At 32.9% G+C, this 24275-nt stretch overlaps 1 protein-coding gene across 1 annotated transcript in view; it reads right to left on the minus strand.

Annotated features, from left to right (window-relative positions):
• BRIP1 (BRCA1 interacting DNA helicase 1) overlaps positions 1 to 24275 on the minus strand; it is a 153051-nt gene that overhangs the window by 86372 nt on the left and 42404 nt on the right. The window contains 7 exon segments of the mRNA XM_019732469.3: positions 1810 to 1950; positions 2059 to 2224; positions 6220 to 6374; positions 10258 to 10390; positions 14732 to 14931; positions 17038 to 17259; positions 22451 to 22741. Coding sequence (XP_019588028.3) covers positions 1810 to 1950; positions 2059 to 2224; positions 6220 to 6374; positions 10258 to 10390; positions 14732 to 14931; positions 17038 to 17259; positions 22451 to 22741 — 1308 coding nt within the window.

Raw genomic sequence — 24275 nt, forward strand, 5'->3', positions numbered from 1 at the left:
TACTATTTTTCTACTTTACTGAAGTTTATAATTTTTTAAAATAAAAAGTTGGGGTAATCAAATGAATGGATAAACAAAATGTGGTATATACAGAGGGTGCCAAAAAAAAATGTACACACCTTTTAAGAAAGGAAAAAACTATTAAAATTGTAATACTCAATATACACTGATAACAAAAGATGAATACAAGTCATGTTTGATTTCTGCAATTACAAGAGGTGCTCAAAGTGGTTACCATCAGCGTCTGGACACTTCTGATTACAGTGAACTACTGCTTGAGCAACGTTGACCAAAGGGTCCACTGGTATACATTTTTTTGGCACCCCGGTACATATTATACATACATACAATGACATACAATTCAGCCTTAAAAAGGAAGGAAATCCTGATTCTGTTAAAACATGGATAAACCTTGAAAAGATATCACACTAAGTGAAATAAGCTAATCACAAAAAGGAAAATACCTTATGATTCCACTTACACAAGGTACTTAGAGCAGTCAAATTCATTAAAAGAGGTAATTACCAGGGGCTCGAAGGAGGGGGAAGTGAAGAATTGTAGTTTAATGGGAATATAATTTCAGAATTGCAAGATGAAAAAGTTCTAGAGATTGGTTGTACAACTATGCGAATATACCTAACAACACTGAACTGTACACTTAAAATGGTAAAGATATTAAATTTTACATTATGTGTATTTGACCACAATTCAAATAAAAATAAATTCTTTACAAGTTGGGGGAAATTATTATAGTATAACAGAATTCAGCTGAATAACTACCATTATTGTTATAATTCAGTGACATTATAGATTAAATAAGCTGTTGTGCACTAGATTGAAAACATAGAGCCTATAATAACATTCTTAAGAAAAAATAGGTGCTGAATTTACTAATAACTTCCCATATTTACTTCAGCCTTTAAAGAGGGCAACTTTAAAATGTGAAACATATATTTTTCCTTCACTACTGTTTATAGCAATGTTTCTAAACAGGAGAACCCTGTATTTTGGAAAGCACAATTCTTAGTTTATAGGAGCTTAGCAGTCAAGGCTCCCACCTACTAAATGCCAGTAGTACCTCCCAAGTAATTGTGAGAAATTAAATGTCCCCACAAATACACCTTGAAAATTACAGCTTTACATAGCACTAGAATCATGTAAGGCACAGAGGTGGTGTGAAGCATGTAGCTAACCGTTTTAAATTACTTCATAAAAAGAAACAGAAGGCAGACTGACAAACGAGAAAACATTCCTAGGAAAATTAAAATAACATTTATATGGCATTGTTACAAAAAATTAAAATCTTAAGTCATAAGGCTCATAAGTGTACTTCTAATTCATTTAAGATACTCAAACATGTGCTAAACACATAACCTAATGCCAGATATCAATCTAGGTGTAGTGTTAGAATGGAGACATAATAAGAAGAATAAAGATACACCATAGTCTAATGGAAAAGAGAAACACATAAACAAATACTTATACAATAAGAAGTATGATAAAGATTAAGTTGAATTTTGTTTTTAATTTTCATTAACAAAACACAAAACTTATTTAAATGAGGAAATTACAATACAGTCTTTGCATTCAAAGTGTGTTTTACTCACTGGGTTGAAGAAATGCATTTATTATTATTTCCTTTTCTTGACACTGTCAAGTAGCTAACAGATTTTCTTTTATTCTAAAACTGAAATGCTGAATTTCCTATCAGGATCTGTTTGCTAATACTTCAGGTACCTTTGAAATTGTTTATGTAGAATTATACTGAGGTAAAAAACACTGACAGCCTTCAAAATAAAAAATACTAACCTGTGAGTTATTAATGACATGATTGGCCTCCAGTTGGATAGTAAATGTAACGCCAAGTTCTGATGAAAAGGATTTCATTGGTGATAAGGTCCCAGATGTCAAAACAATCGTCCACACTTTGCCATTAATATCAGAAAACGCCTAAAAGGAAACATTAGATGTATAAAATCATCTTTAAAAGATTCAAACACATTTATTTGTTTGCACTGAGTTAAAAGACAGAATTTTCATACATAACAATAAGCTTACCACAGCTGGATTTAAGCACCAAAAGTTTAGCACGTGAACTGCAGTTTTCTGTCGTGAACGTTTCTTATTTTTTGGTATAACGAAGAACCCATTTTTATCTGTAGTATCAGTCTGATTTATCCAACAGTAAGTCTGTTGAATAGCAACTTTATAATCATCTGCAAACCTAAATGAAAATAAAATGGTAATAAAATGGCAAAACTTTATAAAACATATAATGTCCCAGCTACATACAATATAAAAACTAATTATATTAAAACTAAATTGAAAAGAACTCAGAAATAAACCCATGCCTATACAGTCATTTAATCCATGACAAAGGAGACAAGAATATACAAGAGGGTAGACAGTCTATTCAATAAATGGTATTGGGAAAACTGAACAGATACATGCAAAAAACGAAACTGGACCGCCTTCTTATTCCATATATTATACAAGAACAAATTCAAAATGCGTTAAAGACTTAAATGTAAGACATGAAACCATAAAACTTCTAGAAGAAAACATAAGCAGTAAACTCTCTGACAGGGCTCTTTGTAGTATTTTCCCTGATCTATCTCCTCAGGCAAGAGAAACAAAAGAAAAAAAAGAAGCAAATGGGACTATGTCAAACTAAAAAGTTTTGTCCAGCAAAGGAAACCATCAACAAAACGAAAAGACAACCTATTGAATGGGAGCAGATATTCGCCAATGATACATCTGATAAGGGGTTAATATATGCAAAATTTATAAAGAACTAACACAACTCAACACCAAAAAAAAAAATCTAATTAAAAAGGGGTAGAGGCCCTGAACAGGCATTTCTCCAAAAAGGAGTTACAGATGGTCTACAGATATATGAAAAGATGCTCAATGTCACTAATAATTAGAATAATGCAAATAAAAACCACAATGAGATATCATCTCACACCTGTCAGAATGGTTATCATCAATAAACAACAAGTGATGGCAAAGATGTAAAGAGAGGGGAACCCCCATACACTGCTGGTGGGATTGCAAATTGGTGCAGCCATTACGGAAAAAAGTATGGGGGTTCCTCAAAAAATTAAAAGTAGAACTACCTTATGACCCAGCAATCCTACCTTTGGATATTAACCCGAAGAAATCCAAAACACTAATTCAAAAAGATACACCCACTCCTATGTTCACTGCAGTGTTATTTACAATAGCGAAGATATGAAAGCAACCCAAGTACCCATCAATATACAACTGGATAAAGAAGTGGTACATATATACAATGGAATATTACTCAGCCATAAAAAATGAAATCTTACCATTTGTGACAACAAAGATGGACTTAGAGGGTATTATACTAAGTGAAATAAGTCAGACAGTGAAACAAATACCATATGATCTCACTTACATGTGGAATCTAAAGAACAAAATAAACAAAAAAGCAAAACAGAAAAAATCTCATGGAAACAGAGAACAAACTGATGGTTGCTAGATGGAAGGAGGTTTGGGGGGCTGGGTGAAAAAGATGAAGGGAATAGAAGTACAGGGAGGCCAGATGGCTCAGCTGGTTAGAGCACGAGCTCTAAACAACAGGGTTGCCAGTTCGATTCCCACATAGGCCAGTGAGCTGTGCTCTCCACAGCTAGACTGAACAACTAGCTGCCACTGAGCTGCTGGAAAGGCAGCCAGATGGCTCAGTTGGTTAGAGTGCAAACTCTCAACAAGGTTACCGGTTCAATTCCTGTATGGGATGGTGGGCTGCGCCCCCTGCAACTAAGATTGAAAACAGCAACTGGACCTGGAGCTGAGTTGCGCCCTCCACAACTAGATTGAAGGACAACGACTTGGAGCTGATGGGCCCTGGAGAAACACACTGTTCCCCAATATTTCCCAACAAAAATTTTTTTAAAAAGTATAAATTGGTAGTTACAAAACAATTATAAAAAATAATATTGAATGTCAACTGTAATTGAAAAAAATAAGTTAATTAATTTAAAAATAATTGAGAGTCTGCGTATCTTTGTACTCAAAGATAATATTTTCCACAAAAACAACACCCACCACTAATTAAATTCAGTAATTCTGATAGAAAATAAGCCATTAAATCTTAGAAGCAACCCCCTCACAAAGATCAGACATCATCTAACCATATACCCCTTACCACTTCCCATCCCTATATTCAAACATTACATAAATCATAGCACAGACAGAATTAAAATCCAGTCCTCCTAACTCCTTGTCCAGAGTTCTTTGCACTCTGTTACATCATTAGTTATAAAATATATAACAAAGTTATTATTAAAGAAACAAAAAAGTGGTTTATACTTTATTATTACATGAGAAAATAGAAAATAGAAAGACAATTTTTACTAAAAGTTTAAAAAGTTTAGGAAACTATAAAAAATTAAGTTCCTTTAAAATGTGGGTCTCAGTCTTCATCTATTTTTAACAAAGGTACTGAACCAGAGGATCTCTGTAATCCCATCATCTTATTACTTCTTTCAATATAAAGCTGTAAACACCTATGCTTAAACAGAATAAAATGTGGTATTCTCTACCATGTCCTCACAGTAATGATGGTTAATTTCGCCCTTAGTTCTCAAAGTTCAAGACAGGAACTCTACAATCTGTGGAGGAAATCTTATAAAAATACTGAGAGCTAAAAACTGTAAAACTCTTAGAAGAAAACATAAGGGAAAATCTTCATGAAATCAGATTTAACCATGTTTCTTGGCTATATCGAAAGCACAAGTCACAAAAGAAAAAAATAGATAAATTGGACTTCATCAAAACTTAAAAACTTTTGTGTATTAAATGACACAATCAAGAGAGGGAGAAGACAAAGAAGACAACCCACAGAATGGAAGAAAATACTTGAGAAGCATGTAACTGATACAGGATTAATATGCAGAATATATAAATAACTCCTACAACTCAACAATAATAACAAAAAAAACCAATTCAAAAATGGGCAAAGGATTTGAATAGATATTTCCCCAATAAAGATACACAAACGGACAATAAGCCTATGATGAGATGCTCAACATCTCTAGCCATTAGGAAAATATAAATAAAAACCACAAGGAGATATAAATTACGATTATCCAAAAAAACAGAAAAGAACAAGTGTTGGCAAGAATGTGGAGAAATTGGAACTTTTGTGCATAATTGGGAATCTAAAATGTGCAGTCGCTGTGGAAAACAGCATGTTGTTCCTCAAAAATTTAAATACAGAATTACCAAATGATCCTGCAATTCAACTGCTAGGTATGTGCCCAGAAGAACTGAAAACAGGGACTCAAAATAATGCTTGTATATCAATGTTCACTGCAGCATTATACACAAAAGGTGCAAACAATTAAAATGTACATCAACACAGATGGATAAACAAAATGTGGTATATTATTCAGCCATAAAAAGGAATAACATTCTGATATGTTACCACATGACTGAAACTTGAAAACATTCTGCTAAGTGAAATAAACCAGACACAAAAGAACAAATATATATGACTCCACTTATATACCTAGAAAGGGCAAATCCAGAGATGAAAGTAGAGCAGAGGTTACCAGAAGCTGTAAAAAGAGACAAACTGGAGATATTTGAGAGATACTGTTTCATGGGTATAGAACTTCTGCATGGGATGATGAAACAGTTCTGGAAATGGATAGTGGTGATGGCAGCACACAATGTGAATGAATCTACTTAATGCTACTGAAATGTACACAAAAATGATTAAGATGATAAATTTTGTGTTCTGTATGTGTGATCACAATGTTAAAAAACCCTAGGACCAGGTAGCACTATAGCAATAAGTGGCAGTGTGTGGGAACTTGACTGCTTTACATTTTCCACATTGTTCTAATCAGAAGCTTTATGCAATTAACAAAGAGACTTTCCAATACTGGAAGACACATACCTAAACTATACTTAAAAGAAAACTTAAATGCTTAAATTTAGTCCTAGAGAACTAGACATTTAATGCTGAATTAATTAAATGTATTTATTTACTGATTGCAGTAATGTTTCATTAATAAATATTAATTTCAATTAATCTGAGTCTGTGCCAATAAGAGCAATATTTATACCACTTATTTATGATTAGCCTATATACTCACACAAAATTAGAAAGCATTAAAACATGATAACACCCAATAAGGCTAATACTTTTAAGAGGAAAAATACAGATCAGATACCTTCACTTACCTGCTATTTTGCCTAAAAAGATAGTCAAGTACCATAAAAAGTCCTTTGAGCATTATTTGAGTTGATGCACTAATAATGGGTATTTCTATTGTCTCCTCTTTACCATGAATTGATGAGACTTTTTCTTCTTTTTGAAGGACAGCAGAAAAATGTCCCTGTAAGAAATTACCATATTAAGTATACTTGGGGTGAGGGGAAGGGTGGAGGTAAAACAAACTTCTCAAAACTATAATGAAACCCAAGTAAAATATACATTGAAACCTTAGGCAAACATTATTAATATACAAGTGCGAACAATATGTTTCAGATTCCCACATATCCCCAAATTCTCTTCAGAGTCAAAGATACTCTAATAAAGTTACACATTTAGGAGGTTCATTACTTCTTCAAGTAATTATGGCATTATTTAGTGCCTTTCAAAAGTAATGAACTAAATAAAAATTTACCTATCAAATGGTTTCTCCAAAGAGCTTAAAAGAGTTGATAAAAAAAAAAAGTTGATATACGACCTAAATACCTGAATTATTTCCAGAGTACTCTGATGCTGAGAATAATATGACTATATTATTTTATATTAAAAGAATGACTCAAGGAAAAAATACATGCTAAATACAAAATGGATGTTAACTGGCTCATTAGTTTTTATGTGACTCTTAAGTTTTAATACAGATGGAAGTGTAGACATTAAGACAAAATTATAAGAAAACAAAAGTATGCTTTTCCACATTGTGAAACAGAAAACTCTGAATACTGAAATAATAAAAGATACCGGTGACAATGCTGATGTCTGACAATAAAATATGTTCAGTGGAAATAATTAAAATAAATAAGACAGATAAATTTTAATACTCGGATATACTGTGAAGTAATACATATCTGTAAGAGTAAAATTAATCTCCACTGAACAAAAGACTAAAGGATACAAATAAGAGTTTTTAAAAAGAACTGTAAGACAGACAGAAGTTGGGAAAATATTCAGCACTACAAATTATTAATGAAAGGCAAGTATTAAATTGTTCTTTTAAAAAAATCAAGTGCCCTCAGTCATACCTTAGAATGCTAATGTTCCTCTCCAATATGGCAGACTACTGGCAATTTACTCTACAAAACTATTGAACTCAAACTACCGAAGGTGAAGCATTGTACTAAAAACAGGACTGAATGAAATTCTACATATTGAATCATAATTATGTTCATCTGTTCTTAAACTTCATAAAAAATGAAGTTGTACAGTTTGTACTCTTCAGTCTGGTTCCTTATACATAACATTCTGTCTGGTGAATTAATTCACATGGTTGTGGTGGCAGTCGTTCATTATTTTAGTTGCTGTGTAGTATTCCCCTATATGACTATCCCACAATTTATTTATCCATTTTACTCTTGACATGAATAACCTTTAAAATGCAGAAAGTCTATGCAAAAAAAATCATAAAAGCTAACACAATATGGAAAAATACTTACAATATTAAATTGCATTTTTTACATGCAGGGCAAAAATTGTAAGTATAGTTTGATTAAAAAATATTTTTAATACTCATATGCCCAGAATGCTAGTTGTGATCATGTTAGCAATAGTTACCTTTTGGGGTTCAAAAATCTCTTTAAATCTGTAATAGGAAAACTACAAAATTCTGATTTAAAAAAAAAATCTGAATACATGGACAGATACTCCATGTTCATGGATAGGAAGACTTAATAATTTTGTTCAGATGTTGGTTCTTCCCAGCTTGATCCACAGGTTCAATGAAATCCCAATCAAAATCCAAGAAAGTTACTTTGTGGATATTGACAAACTGATTCCAAGTTTATATGAAAAGACAAAAAAGACCCAGAATAGCTAACACAATATTGAGGAACAAAGCCGGAAGACTGACACTACCTGACTTCAAGACTACTATAAAGCTATAATAATCAAGACAGTGTGGTATTGGTGAAGGAACAGACAAACAGATCAATGGAAAAGAACAGAGAGTCCAGAAACAGACCCACATAAATATTGTCAACTGATCTTTGACAAAGGAGCAAAGGCAATAAAATGGAGTAAAATTAGTCTTTTCAACAAATGGTGCTGAAAGAACTAGATGTCCACATGCAAAGAATCAATCTAGGCACAGACCTAACACCTTCACAAACATTAACTGAAAATGGATCACAGACCTGAATGTAAAATGTAAAACTAAAACTTCTAGAAGATAGGAGAAAATCTAAATGACTTTGGGTTCAGTGATGAGTTTTTAGATGCAACACCAAAAGCATGATCCATCAAAAAAACAAATAACTAAGTTGAACTCTACTAAAATTAAAAACTTATGCTCCATGAAAGATGTTGTTAATAGAATGAAAAGACAAGCCACAGGCTGGGAGAATATATTTGCAAACACACATCTGATGAAGGACTTGTATACAAAATATACAAAGAACTCTTAAAACTCAACAATAAGAAAACAAATAACCCAATTGAAAGGTAGGGAAAAGATCTTAAAAGACACTTCAAATAAAATATGTAGACGGCAAATAACTATGTGAAAGATACTCTACACCATATGTCATTAGGGAATTGTAAATTGAAACGGAATACCTCAATCTATGTATTAGAATGGCTAACATTCAAAACACTGACGACACAAAATGTTGACAAGAATATGGAACAAAAGGAGCTCTCATTCACTGCTGGTGGGAATATAAAACGTTATAGCCACTTTGGAAGACAGTTTAGCAGTTTCTTGCAAAACTAAACATAGTCTTACCATATAATGCAGCAAACGTGACCCTAAGTATTTACCCAAATGAGAAGAAAGGAATGTCCACACAAAACCATGCATACAAATGTTTATAGCAGCTTTATTCATAATTGCCAAACCTTGGAAACCACCACCATGTCCCTCAGTAGGTGAATAGATAAACAACTATGGTGTATACATACAACAACTATTGTTCAGCGATAAAAAGAAACAGGCTACAAAGCCACAAAAAGACGTGGAGGAGCCTGAGATGCATACGGCTAAGTGAAAGGATCCAGTTTGTAAAGACCATACACTGTACGAATTCCAACTGTATGACATTCTGGAACAAGCGAAAATATAAAGTCAGTGTAAAAAAAAAAAAAAGAAAAATTGTTGCCAGGGGGTTCAGCAAGGGAATGAAGTGTGGTGAAGGAATGAAAAAGTGCAGCTCAGAAGATTTTTAAGGCAATGAAAAATTCTGTATGATATTGTATTGGTAGATACATACTATGTTTTTATCAAAACTCATAGAACTGTACAACACAAAGAGTGAACTTAATGTAAACTATGAAATTTAGTTAATAATGTAACAATACTGGTTCAATTGTAATAAATGCACTATACTATTGTATGATGTCAGTAATAGGAGAAACTATAGTCTCTGTATGTGTGGGGGCGAGGGGGCGAGGGGGCTAGGGGTGGTGGTATAGGAGGATTCTGTCCTTTCTGCTAATTTTTTCTGTAAACCTAAAACAATCAGTCTAAAAAGTAAAGTCCTTTATTTTAAATGAATAAGTAATTAAATAAGAAGAAAAAAGAAAAGAAAAACATTCTCATCTGGAATAAAAAACCCTCTTTAACAATGTTATGTCATGAAGCCTCTATCCAGAAAAATGTACAAAAGTACATATTCATAAAATTCTGCATACAATTTCATAATGTTCACAGTATCCCATAGCCCACTCGTGAGCTGTCCACGGAGGTTTAACCTCTAAATTAAGGAGAAAAGAATATGAATTTCTTATCTTTTCATTTTCCAAAGTTTTAACTTTTACAATTGACAAAACTTACAACCTAAAAATATTGATCTTTTTCAGTTTCGAACAAGCAATTAATTCCTTTAAGCCTTATTTCCTTTTAAATAATGTGACCTTTTTCATCCATAATTTATGCCACCACACTTAAAGATTATCAAATTTAGATAATAAAATTTAAAATAATTAAATTGCCTTTTTTTTATCCTGGATTAACTTACTCACTAGTAAGTCAATTCTAATTCACTAAATGAATTTCACAGGTGGGAAAAAAATCATACCTGCAAAATGGGAAAAGTAGCAGCGGTGATTCCCATTTTGTGTAAATTTAAGAGCATTTCACTTCCACTCCATACTTTACAGGATGATTCATAATCCCGTTCCACAAGATGTTCAAGGTTTGCTTCTAGCCAACTGAAATAAAATAAAACAATTCCATCAACCAGTATCATCTTATGGGCACTATTTCAACAGAACAGAGAACTGAGCATTCATCTGTACTCCTTGAAGCTCTTAGGACACGAATGTGGATTAATTAAGACACCTTTTTAAAGGCATGCAGATCTCATATAGCAACTTAAACATTCATATAGCTAAAAAGCTTATTCCCACCCCCAACCCCTGAAAAAATAAACATGTATGTGATTTCCCAGTTAGGTTTTGTGGATTCACCCTGCTTTACTTGACTCTCTAACTGAGAGCATGTCTTAGGAGCTTATCCCAAATGCACATAAAAGGAAATACAAAACGATCTAATAGAGAAAATTGAAGTGTTACATATTAACACAAAAAAAAAATTACTAGAGAATGTAGACATATATTCATTAATATATATACTCATGTGTACATTCATTAAGTGCTTAAAGGCCTATATTATGCTAGACACTATACTAGGTAGTAGAAATATAGCAATAGATAAAATAAGCAAGGTCCTTATTCTCATGCAAATTACATTCTACTAAAGGGAGAAATAAATTTAGAAACAAATACATGAACAAGAAAATATCAGGTAGTAATAAGTGGTATAATGAAGTCAAATTAGGTTAATATCTAGTTGCTATTTTAATTTGAATGTCAAGAAAGCTCTCCCTGAGGTGGCATTTATTCAATTAAAGGTAAAATATACTCAGTAGTGAGAGGATCAGAAAAAAATCGTGCAAAGATCCGGAGGTAGTTAACAAGTTATACTCACTTAAGGACCTGAAAAAAAGCCAATGTAGTTGCACACAATGAGCAAAAGAGAATAATGGTGTGAACAATGTTGGAGTGATAAGCAAGAAGCAGATGTTAAGCCAGGATAAGAAATTTACATTCTATTCAAAGTACCATGAGAAGGTTCAAAGCCAGAATGGGTTACAAGAGAAAGACAAGAGTGAAAGCAGAGACATGTTAGGAAGCTATTACAGTATTCTAATTGAGAGATGATTGTGAGATAATAGATATAAGATTGAAGGATTTGGGATGTGTTGTGCAGGTGGCATTTACAAAACTTACTGATACACTGAAGGAGGTGGGGCAGTAATCAAGAATAACATTAAATTTTTGATTTGATGAATTGGTTGGTACTGTTTGCTTAGCTGAGAAAGACAGGGGCAGTTGGGGGAAGGAGGTAGGGAAAGAAAGGTGTCTTATTTTGGAAAGTTGAAATTTAATATCCGGATATAATGAATAATTGGATATATGAAAATAGCATTCCAGGGAGAGGTTGGAGCTCGACAGATTCAGGCCTCATCAGTGCTGCTATGGTACTTACTGAATTACGTAACTCAGGGAAGGTGCAGGGCTAGAAATGAAATGAGGTCCCAGGACCAAGTCCTGAAGCACTTCAACCTTTAGATATCAAACAAAATAAGAACTATAAAAAAAAAAAAAAATAAAACTGAGAAAGAATAGACTGTGAGGAGGAGAAAAACCGGAAGACGTCACAGAAGCTGTCTAGAAAAAACATTCTCGCGTGTCTCCTCTACTCTTACTATTACTTCACTTCCATGACCTCTGGTCACTAACTGTGTAGGGGGATTCCCCCCTCCACACACACACAAACAATTCTCTGGGACACCAGCTGGGTGTCTTATACAGTCATGTGTCACTTAATGACAGGGATATGTTCTGAGAAATGTGTCCATAGGTGATTTTGTCAGTGCTTGAACATCATGTAGTGAATTTACACAAACCTAGAGGGTATAGCCTACTATAGACCTAGATTATTTGGTATAGACTGTTACTGCTAGGCTACAAAACTGTACAGCATGTTACTAAAATGAATATTATAGGCAATTGCAACAATAGTTAAGTATTTGTGTATCTAAACATTGAAAAGGTACAGTAAAAATATGGTATAAAAGACAAAAATTGCTACACCTGTATAGGGCACTGACCATGAATGGAGCTTGTAGGACTGGAAGTTGCTCTGGGTGAGTCAGTGAGTGGTGAGTGAATGCAAAGACCTGGGGCATTATTGTACACTACTGGTGAGTGAATGCAAAGGCCTGGGGCATTATTGTACACTACTGGTGAGTGAATGCAAAGGCCTGGGGCATTATTGTACACTACTGTAGACTTTATAAACACTGTATATTTAGGCTACACTAAATTTATAAAAGATATTTTTCTTTGTTGAGGTCTGCAAAAGCTTCTGCTAAACCCTTCACTTCGAATTTTGTTAGAGGTTCTTTATTTTCTTCTCCTGTAGTGTCCTTTTCTCTTGTCTCTTCTTCAGCTACGCGTTCCTGTTCCAACAACTCCTCATTAGTCAATTCCTCAGGAATGACCTCGAGGAGCTCCGGAATGTCGTCCTCAGCCCCAGCCAGGTTCAAGTTGTTTGCTGTCTCAACCACAGACTTCATTTTTGCAACCTCCTTATCCTTGACAAATCTTTTAAAGTCATGCACCAACCTCCTGCGTGTCTTCTTCCAGATGCCATTCCTACACTTCTTGGTGCAAGCCCAACCAAGGTTCTTGATGCAGTAATCAATGTTGTAGATTGTGGCAATAGTTTCACAGATATATACTTATCTCCAAACTCATCAAATTGTATACATTAATATTTACTGCTTGTTATACCTCAATAAAATGATTTTAAAAAAAAATAAAACATTTTTATGTTTAAAATGGGGAAGACAAAAAAATGCATATATAGTATGCCATCATTTGGGTAAAAGGGAGGGACAAAAGAAAATATCTATATTGGCTCAAATATGCATGAATATGCACTCAATGATAAACTTGTTTAGGAGGACAAGAACTAAGCAGATGGGGATTGGGGTGAGAAGGAAGTTTTTACAATATAAATTTGTATAGCTTTTATGTTCAAACATGTGACTGTATAACATTCAAATTTTTTAAAAGTATCCTGTAAAGGGAACAGGAAAATGCTGCAGTAAACGGAATAGGATGTAGGTCAGAGGAAGTTTTTTCTAAGATAAAAGAGATTCTCTATCAATAACCTATTGTCTAATGAAAGGGAAATCTAATGTAAATTTTAATAAAATTATTACTAAATCTATTATTTTAGAGTACTGAAATCCTGGTTAATTGAAACTCATCAAACTAGAATTCTACTCAAACTAGAGGATAAAGCGATAAATTAAAGCCATAATCCAGAATTTTAAAATAAGTTAATTAAAACCATGTTTATATTCAGCCCAATGTCCTACATACAGCCTATAGGACTGTTAAATAAGGAATAAGATTTATAATTATCAATTAAAAAATTGATTCTGTCTATTATATTCTTTTTTTATTTTATTAAATTTACTGGGGTGAAATTGGGCATTAAAATTATATAGGTTTCAAGTGTACAATTATCTAATAAATCATCTGTATATCACATTGTGTGTTCACCACTCAAAGTCAACTCTCCTTTCATCATCATATACTCCCCACCCCCTTTTTCCTCTGGTAACCACCATACTGTCTATGTGTCTATGAGTTTTTGTTTGTCTTGTTTGCTTGTTTGTTGCTTTCAGTTATATATCCCACATATGAGTGAAATCATAAGGTTCTTGACTTTTCCATGTGACTTATTTCACTTAGCATGATATTCTCAAGATTCATCCCTGTTTTCACAAATGGCAATATTTCATCTTTCTTGTGGCTGAGTAGTAATCCACTGTATATATGGAATATATCTTTATCCAATCCATCGAAGGACACTTGGGTTGTTTCCATGTCTTGGCCACTGTGAATAATGCTGCAATGAACATAAGGGTATAGACGGTATATCTCTATGAATAAATGTTTTCAAAATTTTCGGGTAGATACCCAGAAGAGGAACTGCTGGGTCATATGGTAGCTCTACTCCTAATTTTTTGAGGAACCTCCATACTGTTTTTTATAGTGGCTGTACTAATTTACATTCCCACCAGCAATGTATGAGGGTTCCTTTTTCTCCACAGCCTCTCCAACACTTGTTATTACTTGTCTTGATGATAATAGCCATTCTAACATGTGTGAGGTGGTATCTCGTGGTTTTGATTTGCATTTCCCTAATAGGTAGTGAAGTTGAACATCTTTTCACACATCTGTTGGCAATTTGTATGTCTTCTTGAGCGAAGTGTCTGTTCAGGTCTTCTGTCCACATTACATTCTTTTGAACAAGACAAAAGTTTGTACTAACCTATTTTTAAAGGCATGAACAATCCATTTCCCAATTAGCCTGGTCAAAGTATACTAACTGTAAAATATTCTGGCATAACAGAACATGTTTTTAATACAAAGGCGGCGCAAATGACACTGATAGACAAATGTTCTTACTTAATGAAGCTGCAGCACACAGCTCGTAGGGGTTCATGGTCTTTCTTCCTTATGTTATGGTTGACCATACTATCGAGTTCATCTCGAGCAAACCGAAGCTGAACTTCTGTTACACTGTAACTTGCTGATTCCCGGGCACAGTCCTCAATGTTATGTGCTTCATCTAAAATGACAACCTGTTCTTTCAGATTAATATCCATCTACAAGATAAAAAAAAAAATCCTGTAAAACATTCAGCAAAATGGATTTAACAGCAGTAGCAAGGTATTTCATTTAAAAATTCACCATATTGTAGTCCAATAATGCAAGAGCAATTACGTAAGCAACTGATTCTAGGTCGTAAAACTTCTAAAGCACTAAGGCCAACCAAGTATCAGCTCATTAGAGTACGCCATTTTTCACTCTCAAAATACTTTGAAAACATATCAAACCTAAAATATATATGTTAAGTGAGCCTGGATCAAGGTACAGCTGGCTACAGAAAGGGGTATAAAAATCCCGCTTTGAAGGAGTCTCCAACATAATTTAAAAAGCAGAGTTAAAAAAAACAGTTAAACCTAAAATAACAAGATTTAGAAGACTCTCAAAATACTAATGTAATATAGTGTGTATCTTTCGTTTTAGTCCCTTCAACCCTTCAGTTTGAGAACTACTCTACCCCAACTCCCATATGATGCTGGTAGGACTATTAACCTGTTAATCAAGGGACATGACCATCACAACAATCACAACATGGGTAAACCCAGAGCCCAGGCTTGTCAATTAAATAAAGTATTCCAACCCTACATGGTCACAGTGACTGGTTCAAGAATGGATATGAGATCCATACTAGGCTAAACAGAATAATTTTGGGTGACTAATATAAGATCATGTTCTTTTTTCCAGGGTAACAAGCTCTTATGGTTATCTCTGTTCCCACTGGGAAGAACTTGCCTGAGAATAAAGCCATCACTATAAAGAGTCAGTCAAGTATTTTTTCTTAAGCTCTACTGAAGCTGAGTTTGTCACTTGCAACTGGAAGAGTCCTGACTAATACAAAGAAACTGTCAATGAGTTATTTTGAAAAAATAGTAATATACAGAGAGCTGAAGATGACTGAGAAAGAACCATAGAAGAGTAGGAAATATACTGAGGTTTAAAAATGAGTATTTGGATAGACAAATATTTGGATTTGGATAGACAAAAAGAGAGTTGGGCATTTCAATATAGGTGTCATCAAAAGCAGAGATATAGGAAAGAACAAAGAATCCTCAGGAGACTATAAGATAATTTTTGAGGAGTTCAAGTTGGGAGTTTGCAGCAGAGAAAGCTGAAAGGCCAGATTCAGGTCAGACTATTGAGCATCTTGAGAGTAAGCTTAAGAAACACAGACTTTACCCAATGAGCAAAGAGCAATATGAGATTTGTAAGCAGGGGAAAGATGTAATAAAAATAATGCTAGAAGACTGATCTGCATAGATGCTCAGAGGAAAGAGACTTAGCTAAGAGGCAACGAAGTAAGAGGCAGTATAGTAGGGGTAGTAAATACAACGCATATTAATTTCGACTTAAGGAAATAGAAAGCTAATGAGAGTTGTGCAGTCAGATCTACAGATAGAAATAGCAATTTAATATACTAAGTTATTCACTGTTTTTTTGTCTTATGCTATAACAACTGGATGTCCCTAAGATAAAACAGGCAAATAAACACAAATGCTATATCTAAAGTTGACTTCTCAGAAGCTCACAAAGCACAATTTGCGTTGTATATAGATTCTCCCAACTTAAGGTCTTCAAAACATAGATTCTTCAGATAAATGTTTTAAAATAATTCTTTCTGACCACTCATAAATGGCAAGAGTGATACTATAAATGGGTCTCAACTGGGGGTAATTTTGCCGCCCAGGCGATATTTGGCAATGTCTACAGACAGTTTTGATTGTGACAATGTGAGAGTGTATTAGCATCTAGTAGACAAAACCAGAGATGCTCCTGAACATTCTACAATGCACAAGATAGCCCACCACAACAAGGAATTATCCAGCCCAACATGTCACCTTGATAGGTTGAAAAACCCTGCTATAATCCCACTTTAATATTAGGTCTTTAAAAGTACCTATTACTTTGAAATTAAAATGACAAGGTCTTAAATTCAGTTTTAATACACCTCAGAATATGTTTTCAGTATACTCTAATCTGTGTATACTTAAACAAACTAACTATAAAGCAAAAAATAAAAAGACATTAAAACAGCTAACAGCTTTTACATTCACCACTTATATCCCATTAAGTAGGAAAAAAGTTCTAACTTCTACATATCTACTCACACTTTCCCTTATTTGTGCATCTAGAAGATAGTTGTAGGGACAAAGTATTATGTCAGCATCTTCTTTTAGTTCTCGTGCTGTGTAATATGGACATGCCTTTACTTTTTTCCCCAAGCTGACAAGTTCTTCTATATCCCAGGCCTTGCACATCCCTTGGAGAGTCTGTAATGTGTGTTGATCACTGACTTTATGAACACCATGATAAAAATAGCAGGATTTGCCCTAAAAACAAATATTCATAACTTAAATGTGAACCAATACTGGACCAGAACAAATAAAACAAGTTAATCTCAGAATTTTAGGAACATCATTAAACCCACAAGGCACAGATTTTATAGATGAGCTAAATTACACCATATCTACAATCACAACCATTTTAAAGAAACTATATTAGTTGACTTAATAGAGCTCCAGATCGGTATAGGAATAGATACCTCAAATTAATTTGAGATGTATATTTTTAAAATTATGTTCTTTGTGGCTTTATTCTGATTAAAGTGATACTAGGCAAAAATATTTCTGGAAGGACATACAAGATATCTATCAATGGTTGTCTTAAAAATGAGAGCTGAATGACTTGGGGACAGGGGTGGGAGAGATTTTTCTCTACAGACACTTTTGTACCTTTTCAATTTGAGCCACGAGACAGTATTACTTAATCAAATATAAATAAGTAAAAAGGAAGGAAGGAAGGAATGTAAAGGAAGGAGGAAGGAAGGAGAAAAAGAAAGAAGGAGGGAGGGAGGGAGAGAGGAAAAAATGTCCTAGAAGAAAAAAATAATAAACTAAGAGTGTTTACCACAAGATACTGGGAAAATACAAAAGAATATCAAGAAAAACCTAAATTATCTGTAATTCCATCACACAAAGAACGTACTATTAACATTTTGATGTATTTCATTTCATATTTCTTCTACACCTATGTAGTATATATGTACATATCTTTACAATGTAACCCAATATTAAAATAATTAGAATGAAGCATATTTTCCCCAGGCATTGAGGATTATTAACAATCTAGCCAGAGTAAATAAATATTTTTATAAAGCTGGGATCACTTTTTTCTCTTGGCCTATTTTATTAAAACTCCCATAAGAAATATTCTCTCACATCACTATTTTTTCATTGCTGCCCATATATGCATATTGAAATAATGTGCCATAGTTGACAAATCAGTTTTATTGAGCATTTAGACTGGTACCAATTTTTGCTTTAGAAATAATGCTGCAATGAGCATCTGTACACCCATTTTTAAATATTTTCTTAATATATATCTTTAGAAATGGCATTATGGAATCAGTGAGTATAAGGTATTTTTAAATTTCTAAATTTCTTAAAAATCACCAATTTATCCTCCAGAAAGTATGTATCATTTTACATTACCATTTTTCCACAACTTTATCAACACTAATATTATCTTTCCTTATCTTAGCCTATTTTAAAGGTAATAAAATAGAACCTTTTTGTTTTGATTTGTATTTTTTATACTTTCTAGCAAGGTTCGGCATAATATCGTATGAACATGAACAAACTTCAACAGTAATTTACATCTCTTCTTTCATGTACTAATGTCCCTTGGCATTCTATTACTGGAAGTAAAAAATTTTGTAACATACACTAATTAAAAAATAAGATATTTGATAAAACCCAGCCCTAGTAAAGGTATGTCATATACTATTAAAAATATATAAAATTAGAAGTATTAATATACACTATTAGTAAAAGACATGAGCAATATGTCAATACACATCAAAATTTTATATATACACACACAGCATTGTTTAATAGCCAAAAAATTGGAAATATACCAAATGTCTATCAACATGGGGACATATTAAATAAATTATGGTAAATTCATACAAAAGATATAGCCCTTAAAAATGAGTTAGATTTATCTGTGTGCTAATATGTTTAAGCTATTAAAAGAATATATACACATAGATTATAGCAAATACATTTTAAAAATATTTTGGAAGAATATACATAAAACTTTACAGTAGTAAAGTAGTTCCCTGGAAGGGTTAAGAGGATAGAAAGAGCTGGAAAGAAAGATATTCTCTATTTTATGTCTTTCTGTAATTTTGAGTCTTCTAACCATGTACAGGTTATTACTTTCATTTTTCCATTGTCATTTGGGACTAAGGGGTGGAATAATGGGTCATTTTTATTTTCATTAATTCCATGTATCAATAAAAAAATCAAATGTATTTTGAAATCCAATACTTATCCTTCCCAGTTTGCTGTCCTTTACAAGTGAAAAATTATATATATATATATTTTACACATAACATATATTATATATATATATGCTTTACATACATACATATGCTTTATATATCTATATCTAATTATGCATTTTGAACTATGAACTATCCAAAGGCAAACCTATGTTTTCAAAACATACAGATGTTATTACATAAACAAAAGCACCTAGAAATTGCTAGAAATGGAGTATAACATAAAAGCTTCATAAGCTTTAAGAGAATGTCAGCAAATCCAAGTATAATGCCTGATGAACTGAGGGCTACTAGTTCTCCTAAAGCTTTGTATATAGTCATGTTAAGGAAAACCACCTGTTGGTCCACCAAGGTATTAAAAATAAAAATGGGGAGGAAGTGCTCACCTAACCATCTTTATTTAGTACATTTTAAAATATTACGTTCATTTACTTTGTCTAACCTCTACTACTCTTTTTCACCTTTCACACTATACCCTATACCATAATGCCACCTTCTGTTTTTGTTTCTAGTGTAATCAAAATAGCAATGGCTAGGAGTGAGAAAATTTGCCTCCTTTCTTGCTAATTGTCTGATATTGGGCAAACTTCAGGGCCCATTTTTTTTCATATGACTAGGCCTCAAATGAGTAGTTGAACCACAAGCCTTTTAAGCTTCCTCTGACCCACTGACTATCATTTCTAAGGTTCCTTCCAGCTCTAAAATTTCATGATTCGGGGGTCCAGAGAAAGGTGGAGATGTGCCAAGTATTTTTCATTACAAGGTTAATATAGATTGAGTTTAATAATATGATATTCACCATTTCTTCATTCCAAAATCTTCCACACTATTCCAAAAACTTATATTTGTACAAAATGATTACTAAGGTAGGTGTCTTCAGAGTCTAGTTTAGAAACTACTAAATCTCATCTTAACAAAAATAGATTATTATTCCATACCTAGAATAAATTTTTTAGAATTATTTCTGGGGCTAGTTAAGATTATTGTTTTCTGACTTGAAACAAAATGAACTTTTAACAGATAAGCGCATTACTCTTCCAGTATAAGAACACTTTAGTAAAAGAAACAGTGAACAAAAACACATGTGCCTTTGGATCGAGCCAAAAAATCAGAAAGTTTACACTTTAAGGGCACTTAGAATGACACTCCTGTGCAGGCTGATAGCAAAACCAGAAAAGCTCATCCATTTTAGCAGTGTAACACAACCCTGAGGGGAGTCTGTCAATTGAAGCGTTATCACACTTTAAACTCCTTTTCACTCAAACTTTCAGTTATCTATCATTTGGCTTTGGTAATTCAGCCATAGTAAACACAGACACCTATAGTAACTTTGTAATTGGCCCTCATTACAATACCAAATTACCCTGAGGGCTTGGAAACAAAAAAAAGAATGTTCATGTATGCCTATGAGCTAAGCATTCTGAGGCAGAATTCAAGACAAACAACTACCAGCGGGTATCTTCAATTATTTATATCACTAATATTCAAAAACAAAAGACTTGTTTACTTTAAACCAAACTAAATGCCAATGAAAAATTCTGAACATTCAAATCTACTGAATTACTTTTTACTTTTATGTGATTCAAACTTATAAAAGGATCAATCAAAAAACATATCCAGCACTACAAGATTCTAGAGAATTATATAAGACTTTGCTTGCAACGCATGATCTTAAACATTATAATTGCTTTTAGCAATGAGATAACAAATAATTAGTTACCTGTAATTTTCCCAATAACAAGTAATTAAAAAGACAATGCCAGCAAGTCTCCTTGCATAGATTACAAAAACAAAAAACAAATTTCAAGAATTTGAGGACTCCAGTAGATCAATTAGCTACTTATGGAAAGAAGTCTACTTAGGCATAAAATTTATGGGGTTTTATTTTGAAGAGCCTTTTCTCTATTTTACTTTTTTAGCATTCGACTTTTTCCATATTTTCATCTCTCCTTGAAGAGAACTTTTTAAATATATAATGAAGAGATTTCACAGTTCCTCAGGTAAAAAGAACTTACACGAAAATAAATATAAATAGAACGTCAACAATGGTTTTGATTTAATAATCTGCATTCTTTTCCTGGCTCTGAACAAGTCACTTAAGTTTTTCCATTGAAGTTCCTTAGTACTTATACTTCATAGTCACATGTCTGAGTATCTACTGAAGCATCTTTTGAATATCCCCAAACAAATCTTGAATAAATTTCCATTTAATAAAGAAAAGCATAATATAAAATAATTTATTTACATTAGAAAGTAATTTATCAAAAAGAAACTCTAGGGGCTATAGACCTCATGGCCTTTTGTGTAGAACCAACTCTGACAAAATACTAGTGAAAGATAGAAAAACTTTCAAAATACATTAAAATGTCACTGTGATTTCATATACTATCAATTTATGGTTCACCAATAATTTCTGGGTGTAATTTCAGACTTGCAACTTTCCTTTTAGAGTAAACTAGTTATCAAACTGGTACGCAGATTATCAAACTAATACTCTGGCAAAACTCTGTTTAAAAATCATGTGTCTTAAAAAACAACAACACATAGGTCTTTAGTAAGAAAGACTTCTCTATTTCCACCTAGCCCAAATTCATGTGATTCTTGATTTCCCTGGGAAACTTCAAAACCACCAATGACATATACTTAAAATTAATAACATAATTTGTTTGGAAAAAAGAAGTTTGTGCTGAGCAAAATTATAAGGCAGAATAATCATTATATTTCTCATTCAATTAAAAACCATTTTAAAATTTGCCCAGAGGGCATAAAATATCTTCCTTTGAAGATTTTAAATATGTAAAATATATTAATTAGATCTAATTAAACTAAATCATTTAAATACTTTTATCTCCTCATATGACATTACCTATGTTTGACTATTTTTGGTAGAAGGGCTTAGAAGTTAGAAGACATCTGATTAAAATGGAAATTAATTTCAAGGAATTAAATATCCCAAAGCTTTAAGACAGAAACCCATAATATTAAACTTGAAATAAATTTTTCTTATAGTAAAATTATTTTTCAAAAAATATCAATACAAGCAATTAATTTGATTTTTGTAAGTTATTTGAATATCACTGAAATATACATATAAAACAAAATGAACACATAAAAAATTAAGTAATTTTAATCTTTTCAGCCTTATTTTTTCTCTAAAACAAAATAACTTTACTCACATTTTTTCCATCCAGCAATTCCATGCACTTTTCATTTCTGTTGAAGTTACCTACTACTTCAGGATGGACACAAGTATGATCCCTGCTGGAAAGAATAGTCATTGGGACCCCTGAGTATGCTGTCCTCCGGAGCTCTCTAGTAATCTGAGCAATCTGCTTGTGTGTACGTGTCCCAAAATATATTTTTGGTATCTTGGATTTCCCCCCATGATTCTTCTTAATGGCATTTGAAGAATCTTGATTGTTTCCTTGTTTAGCAGAACAACAGCACCTAGAGCACTGACCAGAGAGCTGTACAAAAGAAAGAAAAGATAACTAATGTCTGGACGACCATAAGAAATGTTATCAAACCTCTCATAGAATCAGAACCTATAGGTAACGAATCACAACTGTCTATATATATATAAAGAGAAATTTCAAGATATCATTTAAAACTTGCCATTAAAGAAAAAGCTACAAATTCCATTTCAAATTGGTTCTCTTTCACTCTTAAAAGTTATAAATGATGTTTTCATATTTGCACTGGTTTTTGACATACCACTCCACCTCTCTAATTCCAAATGTTTTAAGTACATTTTAACTTTCCTCTTTCATCAATTATAAAAATAATAAGACAAAATTGAGGACAATTTTAATTTTTGCTTAGGCTTCAAATGAACTTGTGATATTATAGTTTAGAGTTGATAATGCTGTTTTTGTTCACAGCGTAGCCCATTCAAATATCACATAATATATGAATATTTTAAGAAGTATTTTAAATATAGCTGACGAAAGAATAAAAATATTAAATTGAATCAAAAGTAACATTAAACAACAAGTGAAGAAGGGAAAACTACTCTAGCAAAGGTATGAAAATGAATGCAAATTATTAATATTTAATAATACTTAATAATGAAGGCAGACTGCTTGTGTGGAACAAGTACATCTGAAATTCAATTACCTGTCCTAGAATGCAAATCCATCAGTAAAATTATTATTCAGATAGCTTTTCGTAGACAATTTTACTCGTAATTCTGTTTCATAACTGAAATAGTTACATAAATGTCTCCTTAAACACACTATATGGAACATCAGGAATATAGTCTAACATTTACCTGTTTTTTTCCTCTCCTGTTTATAAACTCAAAAATAAAATTAAAAAAGTTTAATGCTATTAGAATCCATGGGTTCTTAATAACTACTACCTGATTACTATATATATGAGGCAGAATGCAGTCTGATTAAGAGAAGTACTGTGAAATGGTTAGTTTATAGAAGTGGTCACTGATGGGGATAAAAAAGCTAAGTAGCACAGTAGCTTAAGAGAACTTGCACTGAAGAATTTTAGTTTAGTAGGACAAATATTCCATTTAACAGAATTTTTTTTAGAAATTATAATCAGTAAGATTAGCCTTCATAAACAAATGCTAAGTCATAGCATGTTACACCACAATACTGGAGATCAAGCTGTCTTTTAGCCTCAACTCAGTGGAAAAGCAAGTTCAAATTACTCCCAGTCTCGCTCAACCTTGTCCGCCATTAAATATTACAATACATGATAGAATGGATGTAAATGTGACCCTTCTGGAACTGTCACTCACTGGGATAAAAGGTTCACTGATGTGCCAAATAAATAGTCAGTCAAAGCAGATAAAGTTACAGCCATGCTGGAATTGTTACATTCCCCTCTCAGGTTGCCAGTAACAGCAGATTTCATTACAGAGTGCTGCCACATTAAATAGCCAGTTCCAAATATCCTGCCTTCTATATTGAATAATTACTTATTCACTGAAAGGATAAAAAGAAGAGTTATGAATGGGGCTCTTGTCAACACTGAGGCAGGAAA

The sequence above is a fragment of the Rhinolophus sinicus genome, chromosome 12 (assembly GCF_057876585.1).
Source record: "Rhinolophus sinicus isolate RSI-liver-muscle chromosome 12, RSI-T2T, whole genome shotgun sequence".
Classification (NCBI taxonomy): domain Eukaryota; kingdom Metazoa; phylum Chordata; class Mammalia; order Chiroptera; family Rhinolophidae; genus Rhinolophus; species Rhinolophus sinicus.